General features: G+C 38.5%; 1 protein-coding gene across 2 annotated transcripts; it reads right to left on the reverse strand.

Annotated features, from left to right (window-relative positions):
- Positions 1 to 492: 492 nt before the first annotated feature.
- Positions 493 to 19033, reverse strand: ASPA (aspartoacylase). 2 transcript variants are annotated; one of them, XM_045487724.1, is made up of 6 exons: positions 18637 to 19033; positions 14808 to 15003; positions 13011 to 13104; positions 9812 to 9919; positions 5700 to 5809; positions 493 to 2026 (listed from the first exon to the last, which is right to left on the reverse strand). In XM_045487724.1, the coding sequence occupies exons 1-6, from the start codon at positions 18870 to 18872 to the stop codon at positions 1829 to 1831; spliced, it is 942 nt and encodes a 313-aa protein (XP_045343680.1). In that variant the 5' UTR covers positions 18873 to 19033; the 3' UTR covers positions 493 to 1828. The 2 variants fall into 2 exon arrangements, with proteins under 2 accessions (XP_045343680.1, XP_045343681.1); XM_045487725.1 differs by having other exon boundaries at positions 9812 to 9913; positions 18637 to 19030.
- Positions 19034 to 21257: the final 2224 nt, after the last annotated feature.

Below are 21257 nucleotides of genomic sequence, written 5' to 3' on the forward strand. Positions count from 1 at the left end.
AGAGGACCTGAAGGGCGATGCATTTAGAAAGGTTGTAGGGGAGGGAGGGGCAAATCACAAAGGGCCGTTGTGTTAGGAATTTGAACTTCAATGACTTGTTATTCTGTCCTGGGCACTGTGCTAAGAGCTCAGCTGCATCAGCCCACTTATTCTCCACAGTAATCCCAAGAAAGGGACACTATTATGATGACCCCCATTTTACAAATGCAAACATCAAGTCTGTAACTGAAAGTGGCTATAGCTCTAGGTTTTTAAAAAATCACATTTAATTAGAAACTCTGAATACTGTAAATATTGAGTCAGAGGAAATAAGACTTTACATTTACATTGTAAATTTTATAGGTAACTAAAGTTTGATAGAAGAATAAAGTACTCTTGCCAAAATTTACATCTGGAAAAAACTGACCCAGAAAAACTGGACTCAGACACAAAACACGAAGGAACTTTCACAGTGGAAGAAGGAAGATTGATAAATTGAACTTTCACTCAGAATTCAGAAGGAAGAGAGTTTATTCCAATAAAAATCATTTTGGCAAAGTACAAAAATATTGGTGCGGAAAAATTTAGAAACAGTTTATTTGTGCTTTATAAAACACTGAATATGAAAATGAAATTAGTTTAATGGGGTTTACTCTGGAGAATGAGATATTTACATACATCTTTGTTTCAGATAACAGTATGATGGTTGGTACATACATTTGAAACCATAAACATGGGTTCCTTGGGGTCCAAATCACAGGATAAAAACACTCTTTACTTGGCTGCTGGGGCCTAAAAGAGGAGGCAGGGAGGCTCCTGCAGGGGCTGGAGGGAGAGAGGGAGGCAGTGTTTCAGCCCAAAGACCTTTGAGGAGAAGAATCGTGGGTGTGGAGGCGTTTTGGGCATTTAGATCACAGGCACTTTTTTGAAAGAACGCATCTGTGAACCAGAGACATGGCTTTGGGTCACATTAGTGTCCGCTGCTGTCTGCTATTTCTGTCTTTACCGCCTTTGCTGCCGGAGCCCAAAGACTTCCTCACGTGTTGGCTGGGAACAAGGGCAAGCGCCTCCTTTCAAAACGAGAAGCGACGGTTGGAAGGAATATGCCTCTTCCAGGTTTTCCCAAGTTGGGAAGGAACGTGAGCTTCCCAAGGGGAGTGTGAGATGTCTGGAGGAGGCTCCCCACTCCCCGAGGTCAGTGCAGAACAAGGGGCCATGTCGGGGCAGCCGTGCTGTGTGGGCGACTGCAGACAAAGGGCCATTCAGGTCCTTGATTTATTCCTAGTGTCACCTTTATAATCAGCCCTCATTTCCTGTTCACATTTCATCTTCCAAAGAGCAGTTACAAATCTCCTATGGATATCACAACTATTGCTAAAGTTACAGATGGGATGCTTAATATATTATCATTAATTCAGGTATGAAAAATTTAAAAATCACAAGTCTGCATCATGAGTTTCGAGTAGCATTTATACATTACTTGAAAACACATTTAATTCTAGATTCAGGTTAATAACTTTTAAGGTATAGTATCCATTTCAGTTTTGAAATTTGAATTTAAAGCCTGTTTGTTAAGAATGTTAAACTCTCAAAGTATAATATATAAAAAGTTATACAGAAATAAGAAATGCACTTCTTTGAATAAGCTACGTGTCTACTATGATACTTTGAGAAGATACGCATTAATTTATTCATTCATTCAAAAATTTGCCTGAATGCCCACTGTGGTAAGGCACTGGACTAGGTACTAGGATATGAAGTCGAAGAAGCCACAGCCCTGCCCTTCAAGAGCTTACAACCTAGTGGAGTTTGTCAAGATACTGTGTCACAGGTGGGCTAGAAGTGATTCTTAAGGTAACGAGGAGCGGATACTTCTTGCGTTGAGTGTTAGTTTGGTTGCCTTTGCAAAAGCTTCTTTCTTTTCATAATACGCGGCCTCGTTCACAAACACTGGGTACACAGTACTGCCTCCGCCCAACGGAATAATCTTTCCATCAAGAGTTAAAAACACAGGATCCCCGGGGTGCAGCGGTTTCCAGTCTTGATCCTCTCAGGAAACAATTAAAATACGTAAGTTACATTTAGACTTTTTCCCCACCTTAAAAGTTTTACGTCGGGCTCTCTAGACAACTAACAAATTATAGCAGTGTCTAACAAAAGAGATACTTGAGAGATGTGTTGGGAGGCCCATGAGTGATCTGGCCAAACTGAGACCGAACCATTAATTTGGGCGGCAGTTTTAAGAGTTCCCCATTTAGTTTTTATACCGCACACATGTGACTGGAGTTTGTTTCAATACCAAGTTTGCCTTGAATGCTGCCAAAGAGATTCAGAATATTAAAGGGCCAAATAAATGCATGTCTCCCTAAGTGTATGTTCTACCTGTTGCTAGCAGAAGTTAAATCCTGTTCAGCAAAGTTTAAGAAACAACAGTGTGCAAGACATTGTACTGTAGGGATGTAAAAAATGAGTCCTTGTGCCTGCCCACCAAGGGACTCTATTCTGATGGGGCTTAGTGAGACAAAGTGGGGACGGGCTGGGGCCTGTCTTAGGATAAGGTGAATGTTCTCCATGATAACAACAGAGTTATCTGATCCAGACCATGAGCCCTCAAATACCAGTGCTGTCACATCACAAGAACCCTAAAGCAGCTCTTCCCACACTTTGATATGTTTTCAGATTGTGTACAGATTTTGTTAAAATGCAGATTCTGATTCTAGAGGTCTGGGGTTCTGTGATTCTGCACTTCTAACATTTCTCAGCAGCACCTGGGAATTTATTATTAAAGCACAATTTCTTTCCCCGCTGCAGACGTGCCTTCATATTAACAAGTCCCCAGAGATTCACATGCATGGTATTAAAGTTTGGGAAGTTCTGCATTACGGTAAGTTTCTCAACCCTGCCTGCACGCTATAATTGACTGGGCTATTTAAAAAATATAGATGAGTATGAGGCACCTGGGTGGTTCAGTTGTTTAAGCATCATACTTTTGATTTCAGCTCAGGTCATCTCATGGTTTCATCTCACGGTTCATGGGTTCCAGCCCCGAGCTCTGCGCTGACAACATAGAGCCTGCTTGAGATTCTCCCTTTCTCTCTCTCTGCCCCTCCCCTGCTTGTGCTCTTTCTCTGTCAAAATAAATAAATAAACTTTCTGTATCTATATCTATAGATATCTATAGATATAACTATACCCAAACCTGAGCCACATGAAAATCACCTGGTAAACCTAATTGATTTCCTGTGTGCACCCTGAGGAACTAAATCAGAATCCCTGGGGAAGGGGCCTGGGAATCAAGATTTTTTAAAAGCTCCTCAGGTGATTCTCCTGTGGCCTGAGTTTGAGAAGCACCGCTTTAGTGCTTTTGTAATAGCCTTCGGGCATTTGGGAGTACATCCTCTAGATCATTCCAGTGAGCATCCATGACCAAGAACTGTCTCTCTTTGAATGAAACCTGGACGCACAAGCAGGTGTCTGTCTATGTCTCTCTCTCCAGGATCAACTATCCTCAGTGTTCGCTCCCTGATCTCCATGGACACTGGTCTTGCTATTCCTCAAACACTCCAAGTTTGTTCTAGCCTCAGGGCCTTTGGACTTGTTTTCCATGTGGATGACTTCTCATTGCCCAGGCTCCAGCTTCAATGCCATGATCTAAGAGATGGCTCTTTCAGACCATTCCATCTGATAGGAACCCTCTGTTAGCCTCTATTATTCTGTTCATTTCTTTTATAGTACTCATTACAATTTGAAATGATCTGGTTTATGTATTGTTTACTTATTCATGGTCCATTATCCCCTGATTACTATGGAAGCTCCGCGAGGGATCTTGTCTATCTTGAACCTCAGGGCCCAGAATAGGCTTAGTAGTCATTCAAATATATGTATTTTTTAAAAAAATATTTATTTATTTTTGACAGAGAGACAGAGCATGAGGGGGGGAGGGGCGGAGAGTGAGGGAGACACAGAATCCGAAGCAGGCTCCAGGCTCTGAGCTGTCAGCACAGAGCCCTACGTGGGGCTCGAACCCACAAACAGTGAGATCACAACCTTAGCCCAAGTCAGACGCTTTACAGACTGAGCCACCCAGGTGCCCCTCAAATATATTTATTGCAATAATTAGTGAATCACTCACTCCTTGTAAATACTGAGCAACCAAATCAATACTGTCCTTCCTTTCAAGACCTACCACAAACCCTGTTTGTTACTGATCTCATTAACCTCACTTCTCTGCTTCACCAGGATGATGTTTGTACTCTTGAAGGATCCTTGAGGAATACAAATCTTAAAAAAAATCCTGTGTTGTAGCCAGTTATGACATCATCACCTTGGCCTCTGTTTCTTGTTCTTGCTATTTTTGTTACCTGTAGTGCTTTCCTCTCTCCCTCAATCTTTGTATTTCTCTCCTTTAAAACATTGCCTAAGGCTCCTTCTTCCGGTTTCCACCCAGGTCCCACTAAGGCAGAAAGCAGGATTTGCTCCACTTGTCTACAGACAGCTTATTTTATTAAGTTGTAAGTCTGGATGACTGTTACTAGGGTCATTAGATCGGAGTCTGAACCGCATCAGTAGTTTTCCACTCTGATTACCCAGGCCAGTAAGATCAGATTAGCTCAAAGTGGGATCCTGGCATTGTTACGTTTCAAAGTCTCTCTAGGCAATGTATGACCAGAGTTGAAAGCCCCAGACTAGATAATCCGCCAAGTCTTTCCCATCTGTCTGAGGGTGCATAGGGTTATCACAATTGATATGGATATTTTAGCTTTTTGGAATATTTGCTTCTCCTTGCTTCTGCCTTTGCCTTTTCTAGATTTCAATCTCCTATGCTCTCCCAAGAGCCTTTTTTCCCCCTTAACTATGCCATTCTTGATCAAACCAGAGAAGGAGCAGATACTGGGGTTCTGAGGAGAGTCAGGGAGTGGTGGTAGAAAACACCGCAGAGAAGGAGGTTCTGAGTGTTTTGCTCTAACTTATTCAGTGGTGATCACAGGGAGGTGGCAGCAATGTGGTCAACTGCAAAGAACATTAGTTCTGGATGTGCCATTGATAGCTGTAAGACTATGGGGAAGATCTAAATTTTATTTTCTTTAAACAACTTTTTTTTTTGAGTGTAGTTGACACAATGTTACATTAATTTCAGGTGTGCAACGTAGTGATTCGACAAGTTTATACCTTATGCTATGCTCACCACAAGTGTAGTTACCTTATGCTATGCTCACCACAAATGCTATTATAATACCATTGACTATATTCCCTATGCTGTGCCTTTTTACTCTGTGACTTAATCATTCGATAACTAGAAACCTGTGTGAGCCTGTTTTCTTATGATAAAATAGATACAATAATTCCTGTCCATTGCACTTGGGCAGGAATTTCACCTTCCCTGAGAGGCCTTGTCTGACCTCTTCTTCCCCACTTCATTATTCTTTTATGGCATCTGGTTATCTTGATTTCTAAACCACAGTTTAGAGTTTAGTACATCTATAAATCTCATGAGAGTATAGACCATATTCACTGATGTATCCCCAAAGCCAGCAGAGGATATACTCAATAATATTTATTGAACGAAGGTCTGAATACCTTACCTACACTGCTAATGTGGGTAAATGTAGGTAATGCAGGTAAACGAGCTAATGTATGTAAAATGGTTTATGAATTGTAAACTTCTATTTGAAAGTGAGACATCATTAATTTGAATACTTTAAAGAAACAGCAAATGTTACCTGCAGGTCAGGGTGGATAATAGCGGCAATATCTCCATTTTCATTCCTAGGATAATCAACTTTCTCCATTATTTTATAGACTTCAATAGCACAGGGGGGGAATTCTTCTCCTGTGGTGAAAACAACATGTATGAATAGTGATTAAGAAGAATCTCTTGAAAAAAAGGAAGTTGAAACTTTAAGGGAAGAACAACACCCCAAAAAGGAAGACAGTTACAGGCAGAACATACCATTTTAAGTTAAGGATATTCTTAACCAACATCCAGCCAAAAGAGGTTCTCAAATTATTCCTATTGGTACACCATCCACAAGTACACTAATGGGGAGAGGCAGAAAGCAGAATTTGAAAAGCCAGGATAGGCTGGGAGTCAGGACGCCTGGGCTTCAGTCTAGCTGTGTGATCTTGAGCAAGATGCTGAACTTCTGGAGGCTCACTTTCTTTACTTGTCAAACGAAGGTTTTGACAGTATCTCAGAGGGCCCTTCCAGCTCTGACATTCTATGACTGCACATCCTCAGGGGGACTTCTGACAGGTTAGGTGACTTCAGCATGGTGCTCCTTCTCTTAACTAAGTATGTGAGACCTTAGGATGCAGGCAGCCTGACTTCCAAAGATGAGGCAACATTAAATAACCCAATGCCCAGAAATGTGTAAAGGGAGTAGCTTACATGTACACCAGGCAGCTCTGTGTAAACCGGATGAATTTTCATCCAAGAGAGGATCCTTAGTGTGCTATGGTTGCAACTCAAAGGAAACTCCTCCTTTGTCCTTAGAACAGAAAGTGCAGCCCCGGGTTGGAATGTGGATAGCCTGTGATCACTTCTGTATCAGTTAGCTTTTGCTGCTTAACACACTACCCGAGAACTGAGTGGTGTGAAACAACCACCCCCAGTTTAGCTCATGATTCTGTGGAATGTTTGGGCAGTTCCCCCGGTGTAGGCTGGCTTTCTGATTTCTGACTGGCTTGCTCATGCATTTGTGGTGAGCTGGTGGTAAGTCAGCTGGAGGCTGGATGATCTAAGATGGTCTTACTCTCATGTCTGGCATTTGCCAGGCTGGCAGCTGGAGCTGGGGTGTCTGAGTTCTCCGCCTCATAACCTCTCATTATTCAGCAGGCTAGGCTAGGCTGATCCACATACTGGCAGTACAGGGTTCCTAGGAGGAGCAGAGAGCAAGCTCCAGCGTGCAAGTCCTTTTTGAGTTTCTTCTGCGGCACAAAACAAGTAACGTGGCCAAGCCGGATTCAGGAGGTAGGGAAATAAACTCCATTTCTTGGCAGAAGGATCTAAAACACCACATTGTGAGAACATGGACACAGGGAAGGGAAGAATTTGTGGGCATTTTTACAATCTACTCCATCTTCCAAAGGGAAGATAGAAACTTATCAGGTGTCATCTCTTTAAAGCAGGTCTATTAGAAGGACAGAAAAAAGTGGTAGAACGTAAAGAAGCATTCTAAGTTTGCTTAGAAACAGTTGGAAGAAGCCTCAAATGCCTAACCTCATCACTGCTTGAGAATTCTCCACGTCTTTCTGGCCAAGTGATCATCTTACTCCTGCTTGGATGGCCTCACAAAGTGTGGTCCATTCCATCGTCGGTCAGCTTTGTTAATCAGACATTTATGTCTCTAGGTGACTTCATCCCACTGATTCTATTCTGTCCTCAGAGTCACAGAAAACATGTCTAATTGCTGCTTCCCAGTATGACACGTCTAAAACTCTAATATAAAAAGTCTTCTTTTGCTGGCCTAAGAATTCTTCTTCTCTACTTACATATGTCGCATCCGTGAGGTTATATGTGAAGATGCTTTGTAAACTGAAGTTCTACGTGCATCTTAGGGATGGCTCTTATATTATGGTTTTTAAACTCTTCAGCCTTCTCAATTCTCTCCTTGGCTAACCTCTACTTCATACAGGTTCCTCCTGAAATACGGACTCAGAATTTATTCACATTCTCCAAGTGGTGTTTATTCAATGCAGAAAAGAGACCATCACTTCCCTTATTCTGGGATTTTTTTTTAAACATAAAAGCAAATTTTGAACCTGAAATGTAGTTAACCTAACCTAAAATATTTGCCTCACACAATTGTTAAAGGTTGTCAGCACTTTTTAGATCTACCTTCTAACCACAGATATTTTCCTGCAAGCTTCCTGCCACCTTTCATTTATATATAAGCATGTCACATATATCCTCATCCAACTTACTAGTAATAATTTTGAGTGGCACAAAGCCAAGGATGGAGCTCTTCTGCACATTTCTAGAGAGTTTTTCTCTAGGTGGTTATCTCTTTGTCAGCATTCTTTGGATAATGGTGTTCTTTCCATGTTAGTTAGAAATCCACCAAACTGGAAAGTCAAGATTAATAGTGGTTTAAAATTTTTGAATTGCAGGATCCTTTGCTTAGATAAAATGTTACATGGAAGAGCAATAAAACAGAAGAACTGGTCTGGTAGGAGCAGAGGTAGGGGTGCCTGTCCTGGAACTACAAGACAGCCATGAGATCCCCACCCCTGGGGATAGGAATCTATGGACTATGATTTGAAAAACATGTCTTTCCTCTCATGTCTGTGGTCTTGTACCTGGGTTCACTGTTCCTTAATGTCAGGTAGTCCCCACTTACTATCGGAAGGGTTTCTTATCAATTAGTGGTGACCTTCCCAATACCAGGTGCATGAGACAGTTATAGAACCGGTTCTCAGACATAGGTGGTAAAAAGCTGATCTTCAGTCTTTATGACTTTGGAGTCAAAGGATTCCCAAGCACAGAAGAAATTCCTGTGATTGCAGTAGGGTGCACAATCTGAGGTTAAGAAATTATACTCCCCCATGACACTGAACTACTCTCCAGCTTTGTAACAATAATGACCCATTCCTCAACGACAATTCCAATTAAGCCTGCTGGAGTAATTATTTATGTAGGATGCCCCTTTCTCTCTCTCTCTCTCTCTCAGGAATTTTTAAATTTTTACAAATTTTATTAACTCTTTAAATTTTAATTTCAGTATAGTTAACATAGAGTGTTATATTAGTTTCAGCTTCCTTTGATTTTATTTCAATTATACCTTAGTTTTAAATTTTCAAGTACATTTATTTTTTAATCATCAATAGGCTTTATTTTTTGCTGTTTTAGGTTTATCAAATAAATGAGCAGATAGTAGACTTCCATATATCATCCTGCCACCAGCCCCATTTAATTGTTTTTTAATTACACAAATAATATGCAAATACAGCGTTCACCTTGAAAACAATTAAAATAAAATTAACCTGTTTTTTCCTCATATATATGTATGTGTATTCTAGCAAGTGTTTATTATTATTATTCTGAAGCAAACTGGTATAGTGCTGTATGTTTTGGTTTGTAGCTTGCTTTCTGTAATTAACAATGTATTTTGAAGATCTTTTCACATTAATTTATTTAATTGTTCACCAATGGATCAATATTCAGGTCATTTCTATTGTCTTGCTGTTACAATGATGCTGATGACCGCCCTTGCATGTGACACAGTGGGTGTGCCTGTGCTTTTGCATGTCTCTGAGGTATGGACTTGCTGGGTCACAGGATTTGTGCATTTTCAGGAGTGGATACTATAAAAATTATTCTCTAATGTGTCCTTACTGGATTTATACCAGCAGGGAATGAGAGCATCCTCTTTTCCTACACTTACCATCAGTTAATACTATCAAGTTTTAATATCTGCCCACTCTGGTGGGAGAAAATAGTTTCTCACTTTAACTGGTGTTTCTCTGATTAGTAGTAATGTTGGACATCTTTTCATGCGCTTATTGGATATTTGTATTTCTTAGTGGTTCTTTGCTGTTTACGGTGGAGATTAGCAGAAAATGAGGATTTTATTTGGGGAGATTTGTTAGTAGCTGTTTTGCTTAAATGTGTCTATTCTGGTCATTGAGGAATGGCTGAAGTGAATAACATTTTTAAAAACATCTAATATCATGAGCATGGCAAATTTGACAATTGCTATATCAGCGTTTAGTGGTTAGGTCACTATGTGTGTCACTATGTGTGTTCATTTCATCTCGCTTTTCTGATTTACACACACACACACACACACACACACACACACAAACAAGGAAATAATTCCTGCCTCCTACTTACCTTCATTGAAATTATGTATAAAATCAAGAGCATGTTTGATCATTTTTCTCATTTGATCCAAAATATCGGCTCTCAGAACTCCTTGAGGCTGGGGACCAACTTCTACACCTCGGTACAGAAGGGGTATATATAATATTTATATAAATATTACAATATATTAGACAATTGAGCACGTTCATATATTAAGACCTAGAATCTCATCATTAAAATGATCAAAAAGGTAGACCATGTAGCATCATGGAAAATATTTGAGACAATGTTAGGCAAAACATAAAAGCAGAAGATTTACATGTACACATTATAAGCATAGTGAATAAAAACTGAGAGAAAACATGAAAAAATATCAAAGAATTATATCTTGGGGTCATTTTTTGTTTAAATATCCTTCAATATTGCCATATTATCAACATTGTCAACATTTAGTCTTGACAGGAGGAAACGCATCTATTTGAGTCACAGAAATTTGGTGCCATGGATGGTTAACATGACCATCTAGGTGACCCTAGAGCAACATTCTTGCCCTTAACATAACAACTAATTCTAATGTGATAGTGCAACAGTTTTAGTTTTCCCTAGGATTAATTTGTATTCATTTATTCTCACCCCAATACAATCCATCCTCACACCTACAAAACAGTCTCTCTAAACCAAATATCTAGTTACCTCCCTCCTGTTCCAGTCTCCCATACAGTTATCCCCCATTTATCAAAAATAATATCATTCATTCTTTTCTAACCAATTCATATCCATTCATATACATTCTTTTTCACCCATTCTATTTTTACCCAGTTCTCTTATTTCTTGATTCACAAAATCTTTCTGTATTTGACATTTATTTTTTATTTGTTGTGCTTAGCTTTTTTGCATATACGTCTGGACAGACATTTAAGTGTGTGGTATAAATGTGGTTAACGCATGCATTTTGTGTATAAATGATTTGTACACATGTGTTAAAACATGTTCAAGGATATGTCTATATGTGTGTTGTAGAAGACATTATTGGTTGCCCATCCAAAAGCCATTCCACTTCTTCCTTACTGATAGAGTCCTGATTTTGGTTCGGTATCCAGTCTTCCAGGCAAGTGAACTTTTCTCCAGCCCAGGTGTAAATATGGAATAGTTTAAGTCGTTTATAGTACTCCCATTATCCTCGTGATTGATTTAAGAATGGATATGTGATCCAGTTCTGAACAAGTGGTTATAACAGAGGTCTGCAGGGAGTTCCTAAGACTTTTCTTTCACCCATTAGATATTGTATTATTGGCATATGATGCTTAAAACTACAGTGGACATTTTGTGGCCATGGGGGCTGCTAAAAAACTCCACTAAAGATGGTATACTAAAAAGATAAGAAGAACCTGGCCCCTCATGATGTGCTGAGCTGTAATGTAAAATAATAAATTTATTTTATTGTTTAAGCCATTTGAGTTTTGTGCAGCCAAAAATATTGTACGTGCTCTTGTTTGGAGAGGAGATGGAAGGTGTGGAGAGCAGCTGTGATTGGTAGAAGAGGGTGTCTGAGTCAGAAGAGTCAGTTATTGAAGGATTTTTTCCTTTCTGATTGTGAGTGGAAGATAACAGGGTGGCCATATTTTCTAAACCAACAATTACCCTTGACACAAGATCCTGTATCAGAGAAGAATGTTTAAAGTTTTAGGAAATAGCCACAGCATAGTCCCAAGTGGAGCTGAAGAAGTAGTGGTCATAAACTTAAATCTTCTGAGTCTCAAATGAGGCCATGGTTGATCTGGGAAAGTTAACTTAGGAGAAGATTCTGTCTAGAGTATTCTGTGTGTGTGTGCATGTGTGTATGCGTGTGCATGCACACACATGAGAGAGAGACAGAGAAACAGAGACAGAAAATGAAGAAGATTCTGTGAATGATCATAAGGCTGGCTGCAGAAAACAGCTTCTTTCCACAATAAAGTTTACTTAGAATGATCCTGCCACATTTCAGCTGCCTTGGTAATAGAATACAAAGGTGGTCCTTTTGGAGGCTGGTAGAAGCTAGAGCAAATTTCTATGAGACAATAGAGATATATCGTAAAACGTTGGGTTGGTAATAGTTTCTGTCTGAACTTAAGTATTTTCCCCCCAGTGAGTGGATGGTATAAAAATATTCCAAATTAATGAAGTTGGCAGGATAACATACAGTATTTCTAATTGTTTATGATGATCTTAGTACTCTATCATATTGAAATATTTGAAAGGCTTCGCCCTAAAAAGGGGCAAATATATTGGTAGATATTTGTTCTAGTTAAGAGCAGCATTTCCCCACAAATATCGTAGACCAAGAATGCTTTTTCAAAGTGTGGAAATCTTCAACTTTATTTGGTGTCCCAGAAAAACAGGATCTCTATCATTCATTGTTAAGCATTTGGTTTATTTCGAATAATTACCTATACTTAGATATTTACCTTTGCCCCAACAGATCCCCGATTATGCACCAAAATTACCAACAATTAAATAAATAACCAAGATAACTTTAAATTTGCTGATACTGTTTGACAACTTGTTTTGAAATTAAATTACTCTTGGTTAAAACCATCTTAGATCTCACAAAAAAGGATTTTAAGTTGTGCAAACAATTATGCTAGCAGGTCATTCAGGAAAGAGAGTGGAATATAGAAAAAAAAGAGACTGTCTGATGTGCAAGCCTCCATATTGGAACTTGCCAGAGGGCAAAGATGCATTCACAGCTCAGTAACTGACACGGAAACAAGTGAGTGGATAGATAGCAAACAACTCTTGGGAGACACGAGTACAAAACAGGTGCTAAAAGGAAAGTTGGGAAAAGATTTTTTTATGGGTCTCTGGTGTTTCTGCATGTCTTGCCAGCAAGACACTGACTGCCTTGGTTCCAGATTATTCTTTAAGAATGTTTTTACAGTGAATAGTCTTGGAAGATAGAGATGATCTCTTTCTAGGCACAAGGGCAGGCATGTTTACTGCGTATTATAAAAGATCCGAGTTCCCTCAGTTCACTGTTTCTCTCCTGGAATGCAGAAACTGCTCAATGAAACTGAGGACATTTGACATAGTTAGAGCCTGCCTGGAGTTAGTTAGTTTGCTTTTACTTGACAATTATAAGCTATAATGATAAGCAAGGTAGCTATAAATATTCTCCAGAAAATAATTGTCTCAGAGTTTCATCCAGGACATATTTTGTGCAGTTGTGACAATGGGAAATATGACTTACCAACAGGATACTTGGCTATAGAACGAGTGGTTGCATATTTGAGGGAAGGATGCTCAATAAGATAAACATAGCAGGGTAATGGAGCCAAAGAAGTCTGAAAAGAATTTAAAACATCTTTCTTATTATGTAAAGACCATATGCTTTGTTCTCTTTGCCACTAGAGAGTCAATAATGTCTTCAATATGCTTTACTCCACCAATTAAGTAATAGAATACAAAGGTAAGACAGCTTTATGAAACACTCTAAAATTCAGTGTTATTATTATATCTTTGAAAACACATCAATGAATTACATATAAAATTGAATTATACATAGCTTTCTGGGCAAAAAGTACATTAAACAATTCTCCAGAACCATGAGAAAAAATGTATGAAATAAATTTTCCTTCTCAATGGATTTGGCTATTTTTGTTTTCACCACTGGTGACACTTCCTATTTAGTTTAGTATAGGTCTCATAAAGAATTCCGTTTCTACCCTTATGGTCCAGGTCCGTACAGATGTTAGGTAACCACCCCCCCCCCCCCCCCCACCTCGACTTATCTGAACGAGAATTCAAGATAAGGCCTCTGGATTTTGATAACATTGTCAGCCATGCTGCTTCTATGCCTGGTAACCAGAGCATTCAACTCTCCCTTCAATGAACAAAAAGAATCACTGCATTATGATCTCCCACCAGAACTGCTAGCTAGTTATTGTCAAAAACTCAAGGGAAACAGAAGTTAACAATTAATCTTTACTGTCTGCTAGGTATAAGGCTCAATGCTGTATCTCACTTAAGGCTTTTAACACTCCTATGGGTAAGTGTTATTATGCCAATTGTATACAAGGAAAGCAAGGTTTGGGGTGTGGAGTATCTTGTCCAAGGTTAGTGAATGAGAAAGCGAGGATATAAGCCCAGGTTCTCTTGGATACACAGGTCAAACTCCTTCCACTTAAGCATATTGGCCCTCTGGAAGGAAGAGTAGCCATTATACAGAAATAAACACATAGTTCATTATTTGTGTTTTTTGCTTTGTTGTTACTTTCTAGCAATTTTCCTCTAGCTGTCAGCCCTGGATTGCTGAATTTTTCATCTTGTAAATTTCTGAGCCTTAAAATGATTAGCTATACAAGTACTGAAAGAACAGACATGTGTTGGGGTATCTGAGTCAAATGGAGACAAGGGCAGAACTAAAAAGAGCCACCCTTTTTATCACTGGTCTTTGGTAATATTAAATGACTATTTCTCAAGCTTCCTAAAACTAGCATTGAGCTATGTCAACTACACCATTTTAAGTGTGGGTATTGATTTTACCAAATAGCTTATGGTTTAGTGGCTGTCTGGATAAGTGAGTTATAATTTTATAAACATGAGAATCCGCAACTGTTTTATTATTTTGTTCACTGTGTTTATTATTTTACTCATTTCCTCAACTTTTCTCCTGCCTTCAACACCACCTCTATTCTGGTGCGCTCCTCCCACTCCCTCATCTCTCTTGGGCCCCCTCTTCCAACCCTTTTCTGGTGGCTCTACATCTACAATTGACTTAAAAGTACAGGTACCATGCTAACTTATAAGTTAATAACACTGGGGCACCTGGGTGGCTCAGTTGGTTGAGCATCTGACTACACCTGAGGTCATGATCTCACGGTTCATAAGTTTGAGCCCCACATGGGGCTCGCTGCTGTCAGCTTGTCAGCACAGAGCCCACTTCAGATCCTCTGTCCCCTTCTTTCTGTCCCTCCCCTGCTTGAGCTCTCCCCAAAATAAGTAAATATTAAAAAAAAAGAATTTTAATTAATAACATTGACATTACCTTAATATAATGACACATCTGAATTAAAAAGTCATTCCTGGAATCTTCAAGAATAAGAGTGCACCCCATGTTAGAAGTAGTGTTGTGAAGGTCAAAAATAATGTCATAGGAATATTCATTGTCTTTTGGACCAAATAAATGATTGATTTCTTGAGCCCTTCTCACTTCATATGGCAAATCCTTTGACATGTTTTTGCTGTTATTAGCAGAAAGAAAAAGATTTAACAACATCTGTGGCTTAGATAACATTAAACATACAATAAGAACACAGTGTATAAGGAAATAGTTGCCAAACCTTTAATATGAAAAATCTGTAAGTCAAGTGGAAACTTATTTCAAAATTTCATAAATAAAAACTTCCTTCTTTTTTCTCCATTTGATTTTATGTAATGGTGCATCGGCATGCTCACAAACAGTAGTTCATTCATGTGGCTGATCCCAGGGAGGACATTTCAAACAGAATTCACCATTTGACTTCAATGTTTAACAAAATGTATTCATTAATTTAATCAATAGTTTTTTTGTTTTTTTTAATAGTTATGTGCACTGGGCTATTTATTGGGGCTAGACTATCAAACACACACATAAATTTTTTTTTGTCCTCTAGCTAATTCTAGTCCACAAAAATAGTAAACTTAGGTGATCACATTACCTAATTAGGGATTCTAATTGAGGTCCCAGGAACCATTATGGTCCAGGGTAAGCTTTACAAAGTCTGTAAACTCAACAAAAATGCAAAATTTTGCAGGCATATGCATACATATTTTTTTTCTGGGATGAGGTTTTTATTGAATTCTCAAATCAGTCTCTACCTCTCCTCACTCTTTAGGATATTTTTTTTCCCTTACTGTATATGTTGACAATTTAAGTTTATTTTTCCTCATTAAACAATGGTTTAACTCAACCACTTCTCTATACTTCCATCTATTTTTGTTCCCTGACTATTTTTGCTAGTGTCTTCAAGGGACCTACAGTTGGAACCTGGGTAATTCCTGCCTAAAATGCAATCAAGAAGGTGGAGCAGCCATTTTTTGACCATAAAGCAAAAAGAATGAGGACAAAAGCTGCATACTAAGGAAGGTGCAGTGGGAAGACAGAAGAGACCTGTGGCGCTTATGTTACTATTGAAACACTACAACCAGCCCTTGACCGCCAAGCTCCAGACTGATTTGTGAAAAAGAAACCTTTACTTAAGCCACTGTTTTCAGGTTTTTATTATATGCAACCAAACATAGTTCCTAATGGATAGGTATGCATTTTAAAAGCTAATTCATGGGGGCCCCTGGGTGGCTCAGTTGGTTAAGCATCAGACCCTTGATTTTGGCCCAGGTCACGATCTCACAGTTCATGAGACGGAGCCCCGCGTAGGGCTCAGTGCTAACAGCCGGGAGCCAGCTTGGGATTCTCTCTCTTCCTCTTTCTCTGCCCCTCCCCTGCTTGCATGCTCTGTCTCTCTCTCAAAATAAATATTTAAACGTTAATTCATGAAACAACTCAGTGAGGTTCCTCTACACCCAAGTGATCTGCTTCTAATTCTCCCCCATGTCGGTAATGGCATCACTAACCACCCAGTTGCTCAGAGCCAAGGCTTGAAGTCTTGAAAGATAATGGACACTTTGAGTTCTCATGCCCGTGGCCCAGGTCTCATAGGAAGAGTCTCAAGGGATGAAGCAGAAGGAATGGGCAGGAGCAAGATCCTAAAAGGCACTTTAATCACACTAAGTTACTTAAATCTATGCCAGATAGATTTTTGAAGAATTTTCAGCTGGGGAAGGGCATAATAAGATTTGCCTGTCAGGATGATCCCTATGGCTGCTATTAAACTGAGTCAATGGCAGGAAGGATTGGAGTAAGGCTAGATGAAGAAAGATTCTTTAGGAGGCTACTCTGTCCACAGATGAAATGAAATAAGGTAGCGAAAATGGAGAGGAGTATTGGATTGCAAAATATTCAATGCTTGAATAAACGGGAAGATTTAGTGACTTGGTAGACATGGGGCTTGAGGAACAGGGAAGATTCTAAGTTGATTTCCATAGAAGATTTGATGGGTAATGGTGACATTACTGAGATGGGGAATATAGGAAAAGGAGCAAATTTGGGAGAGGGAAGTCAGGAGAAGGTAATTAAATTTTATAAGTGTGATAACTACCCTGAGAGAGAACTGCCTAGCTTCTGAATAGTGTTAAAGTATAAGAAGCAGAAAGCGAGTTTAATTTTAAAGACTGCTCTCACGGACAATGCATACTACTGATGGTCATAATAGGAAAACCCACCCCAGTCCATTTCAGAGTTATTTAAGAAGTTAACAGGCCGACTAAAAGCATTATTCTTCAACAAATTCTTATAAGAGTTAGTTAAAAGCTATTTTAAGTGAATAGATAAATCTTTAAAAAGATTTTTTTAATGTTTTATTTATTTTTGGAGAGGGAGAGAGAGAGAGAGAGAGAGAGAGAGAGAGAGAGAATGAGTGAGGGAGGGGCAGAGAGAGAAGGAGACACAGAATCCGAAGCAGGCTCCAGGCTCTGAGCTGTCAGCACAGAGCCCGACATGGGGCTCCAACCCACGAACTGCGAGATCATGACCTGAGCCCAAGTCAGAAGCTTAACCGACTGAGCCATCCAGGCACTCCTAGGTGAATAGATAAAATCTTAATTGTATCATCATAACCTCAGTCATGAAGATAAAGCATTCCTGAAATTAAAATGTATGCTAGTAAAAATATGCTTTGATACACAAAATGTGACTCATGTATAATTCTCCCTAAAACATCTATTTCATAAAGTGAGGCATATTTGTACTAAAGGTAGTAACTGTATTTGATCTGTTGTGAGATTAAATTTAAGTAACTCTGTAAATTCAAGTTAGCCTTTATTAAAACATGAGTACACAGGGCAGTGGCTGCTGTGTGAGTTGTTCCTTTGCACGTGTTCCATCTCAGTTAGTTGTTTTCCAACTCGTTGTGGATAGAAACCATTTTGTTCATAGTACTCCCACAGTACCTGGCACAGTGCCCCGTGAAGAGTAGGTGTTTAATAATATTTTTAGGTAAATAAAAGAAAGTGGTGAAAAACAAATACTAAGAGGCCTATATATCTATACTAGGAGCTACAAGGATGTAAACAAAGGCAAAAATAATTAGCATTATTTATATTATGTATTATATTATAATACCTAGAGTGTTACTATTGCATACACTGCTTGCAATGTATTATGAACCAGCTGCAATTTAAATTCAGAATATGCAAGTGAAGTGCTTTTATCTCTCAGAGATCCACCGCTGAAGCCAGTACATCTACTCCTCATTTCACAAGGTGGTGTGATGGTTTTTGATGATGGGTATTTATTCACTTTTTCATATTCAACAAATATTAATTGAAATATTACAATTTTTTTGACTAGAACTTTATTACTGCCATGAATATAGTTGTATAAAAACATAGTAGCGAACCACCTAGGAAGCTAACAAATATGTATGCAAGCATATAGGCCAAAACTAATATAATACAAAAGACTATTAAATCTGTTTTTTTAAAGATATGATTTAAAAATAAAAACCATTGTTATTGTCTTAGTCTGTACAGAATGCATTTAAAAAGAAAATCAGTTAAGAACAGTCTGATACTTTTAAAAGTTTATAAAAGAGCAGGTGGAGGCCCAGTTTAGGTAATTGAGTACTTCATAGCGGAGTATGATTAAAAGTGAAAGTGATCTATTTCACAACAGCGACTATACGTACGGATATGTATATCATGTGCTACATGTACATGTTCTCTCTCTCACACACACACACACACACGCACACATGCTACAACACAAAATGTAGTCTTACCCAAGATTTTCAGGGTCAAAAACTCGATTCAGGTCACAGTCAATATATCTGGTACACTTCTTCACTGCTCTTGGGTTGGTAATAAAAGGTTTTACCTCCAGCCCTGTTCTCTGAATCTCAGTGCCATTCTCCAGCCAGCGCTTAACTAGAAATACTCCTGTTAACTCATTGCCATGAGTTCCTCCAAAGATAGCAACCTTTTTTATAGGATCTTCAGTAACATGACAAGAAGTCATTTTTGTCAAGTAGTTTTACCTGATTTCTGCAATTCAGAAAAGAGGAAATCAAATAGAACTTAGTTTCTTAAGAAAAGTTTAGAGATTTAAATCTAAATGATACTTTAACCAAAGTACAAAGTGCAGAGTTCTCTTGAGCGGAGTATAATTTAATATTCTGTTACAAGTTCTGAGCCCTGTTTATTATAGGGACACTCCCTTCCTTAGCCCTGCCCTTTACCATATTTGGATTAAAATATGCAGAGATGAACTAGATACAGCTGTTTAACTTCTTACTCCCTCACATGGTCAGTAGATCTAAATGCAATAATAAATTAGCCTCTCATACTAATACAAAAATTCTGGTTTCCTTTCACCTATAGCCAATGTCACCTAATGGTGCTTCCATGACTATCTGTAATAGTAAAAATAGTTTATACTTTTCTAATCCTCAAAAATATGAAAAAAATTAAAAATCTATAAAAAATAAAGAAGGGGCTCATAATATGCATGCTATGATTTGCTATTTATGTTTCCACTCACATTTCAAAACATTTCTTCTCTGAAATGAGTTCAGAGCCTTTTCATTATCTGAGGACATTTGAATCTCACCTCCATAAACAGCCAAAGGCGGAGAGATCCTGAGAGACCTCCTGTGGAGCCAGCACCATTTCTTTCAGTATGCTTATTCATAGTCAGAGACACAACAACCAAATAAATGATCACTAGGACGTAAAAAGCTACTTTGAAATTATGTCTTAATTTCCTTCTCATGAAGTTTTCGGTAATTCTCTGTCAATTTCTTTAGCAATCTTTCCCATGTTTTGCCTTACTATTAAAGGAAAAGCAACTGTGAATAATTTTCAAGTCTTTATAATGCCTGAAAATGTCTTGGGGCATGCTATATATGCTAACCGAATTATGAGTTTATTATAATACACAGTCTAATTTACTAGAAGCCCAGACTCTTCATGGAATGTGTTACTCAAGCGGGGGGTCTTATTAGGGGAAACTATTCAGAATACTAAGATGATTACGTCCCTTTGGACAAATGACTCTGAACCAAATCAGATTTGATTTCATGCTTGATCATCCAGAAAGACAAGTATGTTCAAGTTCTGGAAATACCATGTACCAGTAGCGCCAGATTGTTTGATAGGGATACAAGAGTAATTCCTCACAACCTCAGAGAAGTTTAATTTGTAATTAAATTTCCCACATTACCTCAGTTTATTCATATATTTACATTATAAGACAGGGTGGGTTAGGCATTGACATGGCCATTGTAGTGCTAAAGGAAAAAGTCCCTCAGCTACCAGGAGAAAACTGGGCCGGGGACCCAGGTTTTCTGATTTTAAGCCCAGTGTTTTTAACAGAACAGGGTGCTTCCTGTTATTTTTGGACTTCCCCAAAGTTCTAATTTTGCTCTTTTGGAATTCGCATAAACAATTACTACAGCGTGCTCAGGAAACAAAAAGCATACAAACAAAACAGATGCTAGAATGTAAGATGTGAATGTTTCATAATGTTCAATAAACCAATCCCTATGTTCTTCCTTAGGAGATTATAATGCAGAGATAGAGAAAGCAAAATAATAAAATCCAAATTTACACATTAAAATTACTGTTTTAACCTAAGAAAAAGCCCATGTAGCATTTGATTTTTCTATCCACATCAATGTACACTGAACACTAATGTAGAGATGCTCAAAACAAAAGCAAATGTAAACAAATTATGGTTGTATTATTTACTTTGGTCTTAAAAACTCTAACTATGGTGGATTATTAACACTTGATTAGGTTTTATTTCTTTTCTGATTTGTGGTTAGTTCTGTCCTTTGCCCTAGTCTCTCTGGAAATGCTGCTTTGGTTATTTACTCGTAGCTGGCACAAATGACTTGCATTTCGAGGCTTGTTTTATGGAATTTTAACAGATCAGCACTTTGAAGCACATTTAACATTCAGAAATAAAGTTTCCCTTACATGTCAAAATGAATAACTTTTTTTGCGAGCTAGTGAATTGCAGTAATTCTGTCCTATACTTACCTTGTTTATTGTGTACAGAGTTTGTCTTCTGCGCAAAGCTTTATTAGAAACAAAAGAGAGCATTTCCTTAGAACTAGAGCAACAGAGGCTTTTCATACTCTTATACCAAGTTAACTTCCGAAAGATTTTTAACTCCCTGTTTCCCAAAGCACACTAAACTTTTGAGCCCTACAAAAACTACAAATTTTCACTAGTCTAATTCTTTTTTGAGAGTTCAGAGAACTGATGGTGTATAAAGTAGAACCATTTCTAGTTATCACTATTGATGAAGTTTTGGGGTGACAGGGTGGGGGGGGGGGCAGAGCTGATGGCCAAGAAAGAATTCTTGAAGACGCCTTTGGTGCAAAAACGTGATTTTATT

The sequence above is a fragment of the Leopardus geoffroyi genome, chromosome E1 (genome assembly GCF_018350155.1).
Source record: "Leopardus geoffroyi isolate Oge1 chromosome E1, O.geoffroyi_Oge1_pat1.0, whole genome shotgun sequence".
In the NCBI taxonomy this organism is placed as follows: domain Eukaryota; kingdom Metazoa; phylum Chordata; class Mammalia; order Carnivora; family Felidae; genus Leopardus; species Leopardus geoffroyi.

Coding starts and splice junctions, on each gene's coding strand:
- ASPA (XM_045487724.1), bottom strand. CDS start 18,872: ATGACTTCTTGTCATGTTACTGAAGATCCTATAAAAAAGGTTGCTATC. Junction 15,004..18,636: donor TTTGACCCTGAAAATCTTGG/GTAAGACTACAT, acceptor TGCTAATAACAG/CAAAAACATGTCAAAGGATT. Junction 5,810..9,811: donor TATACATAATTTCAATGAAG/GTAAGTAGGAGG, acceptor TTTTCACCACAG/GAGAAGAATTCCCCCCCTGT.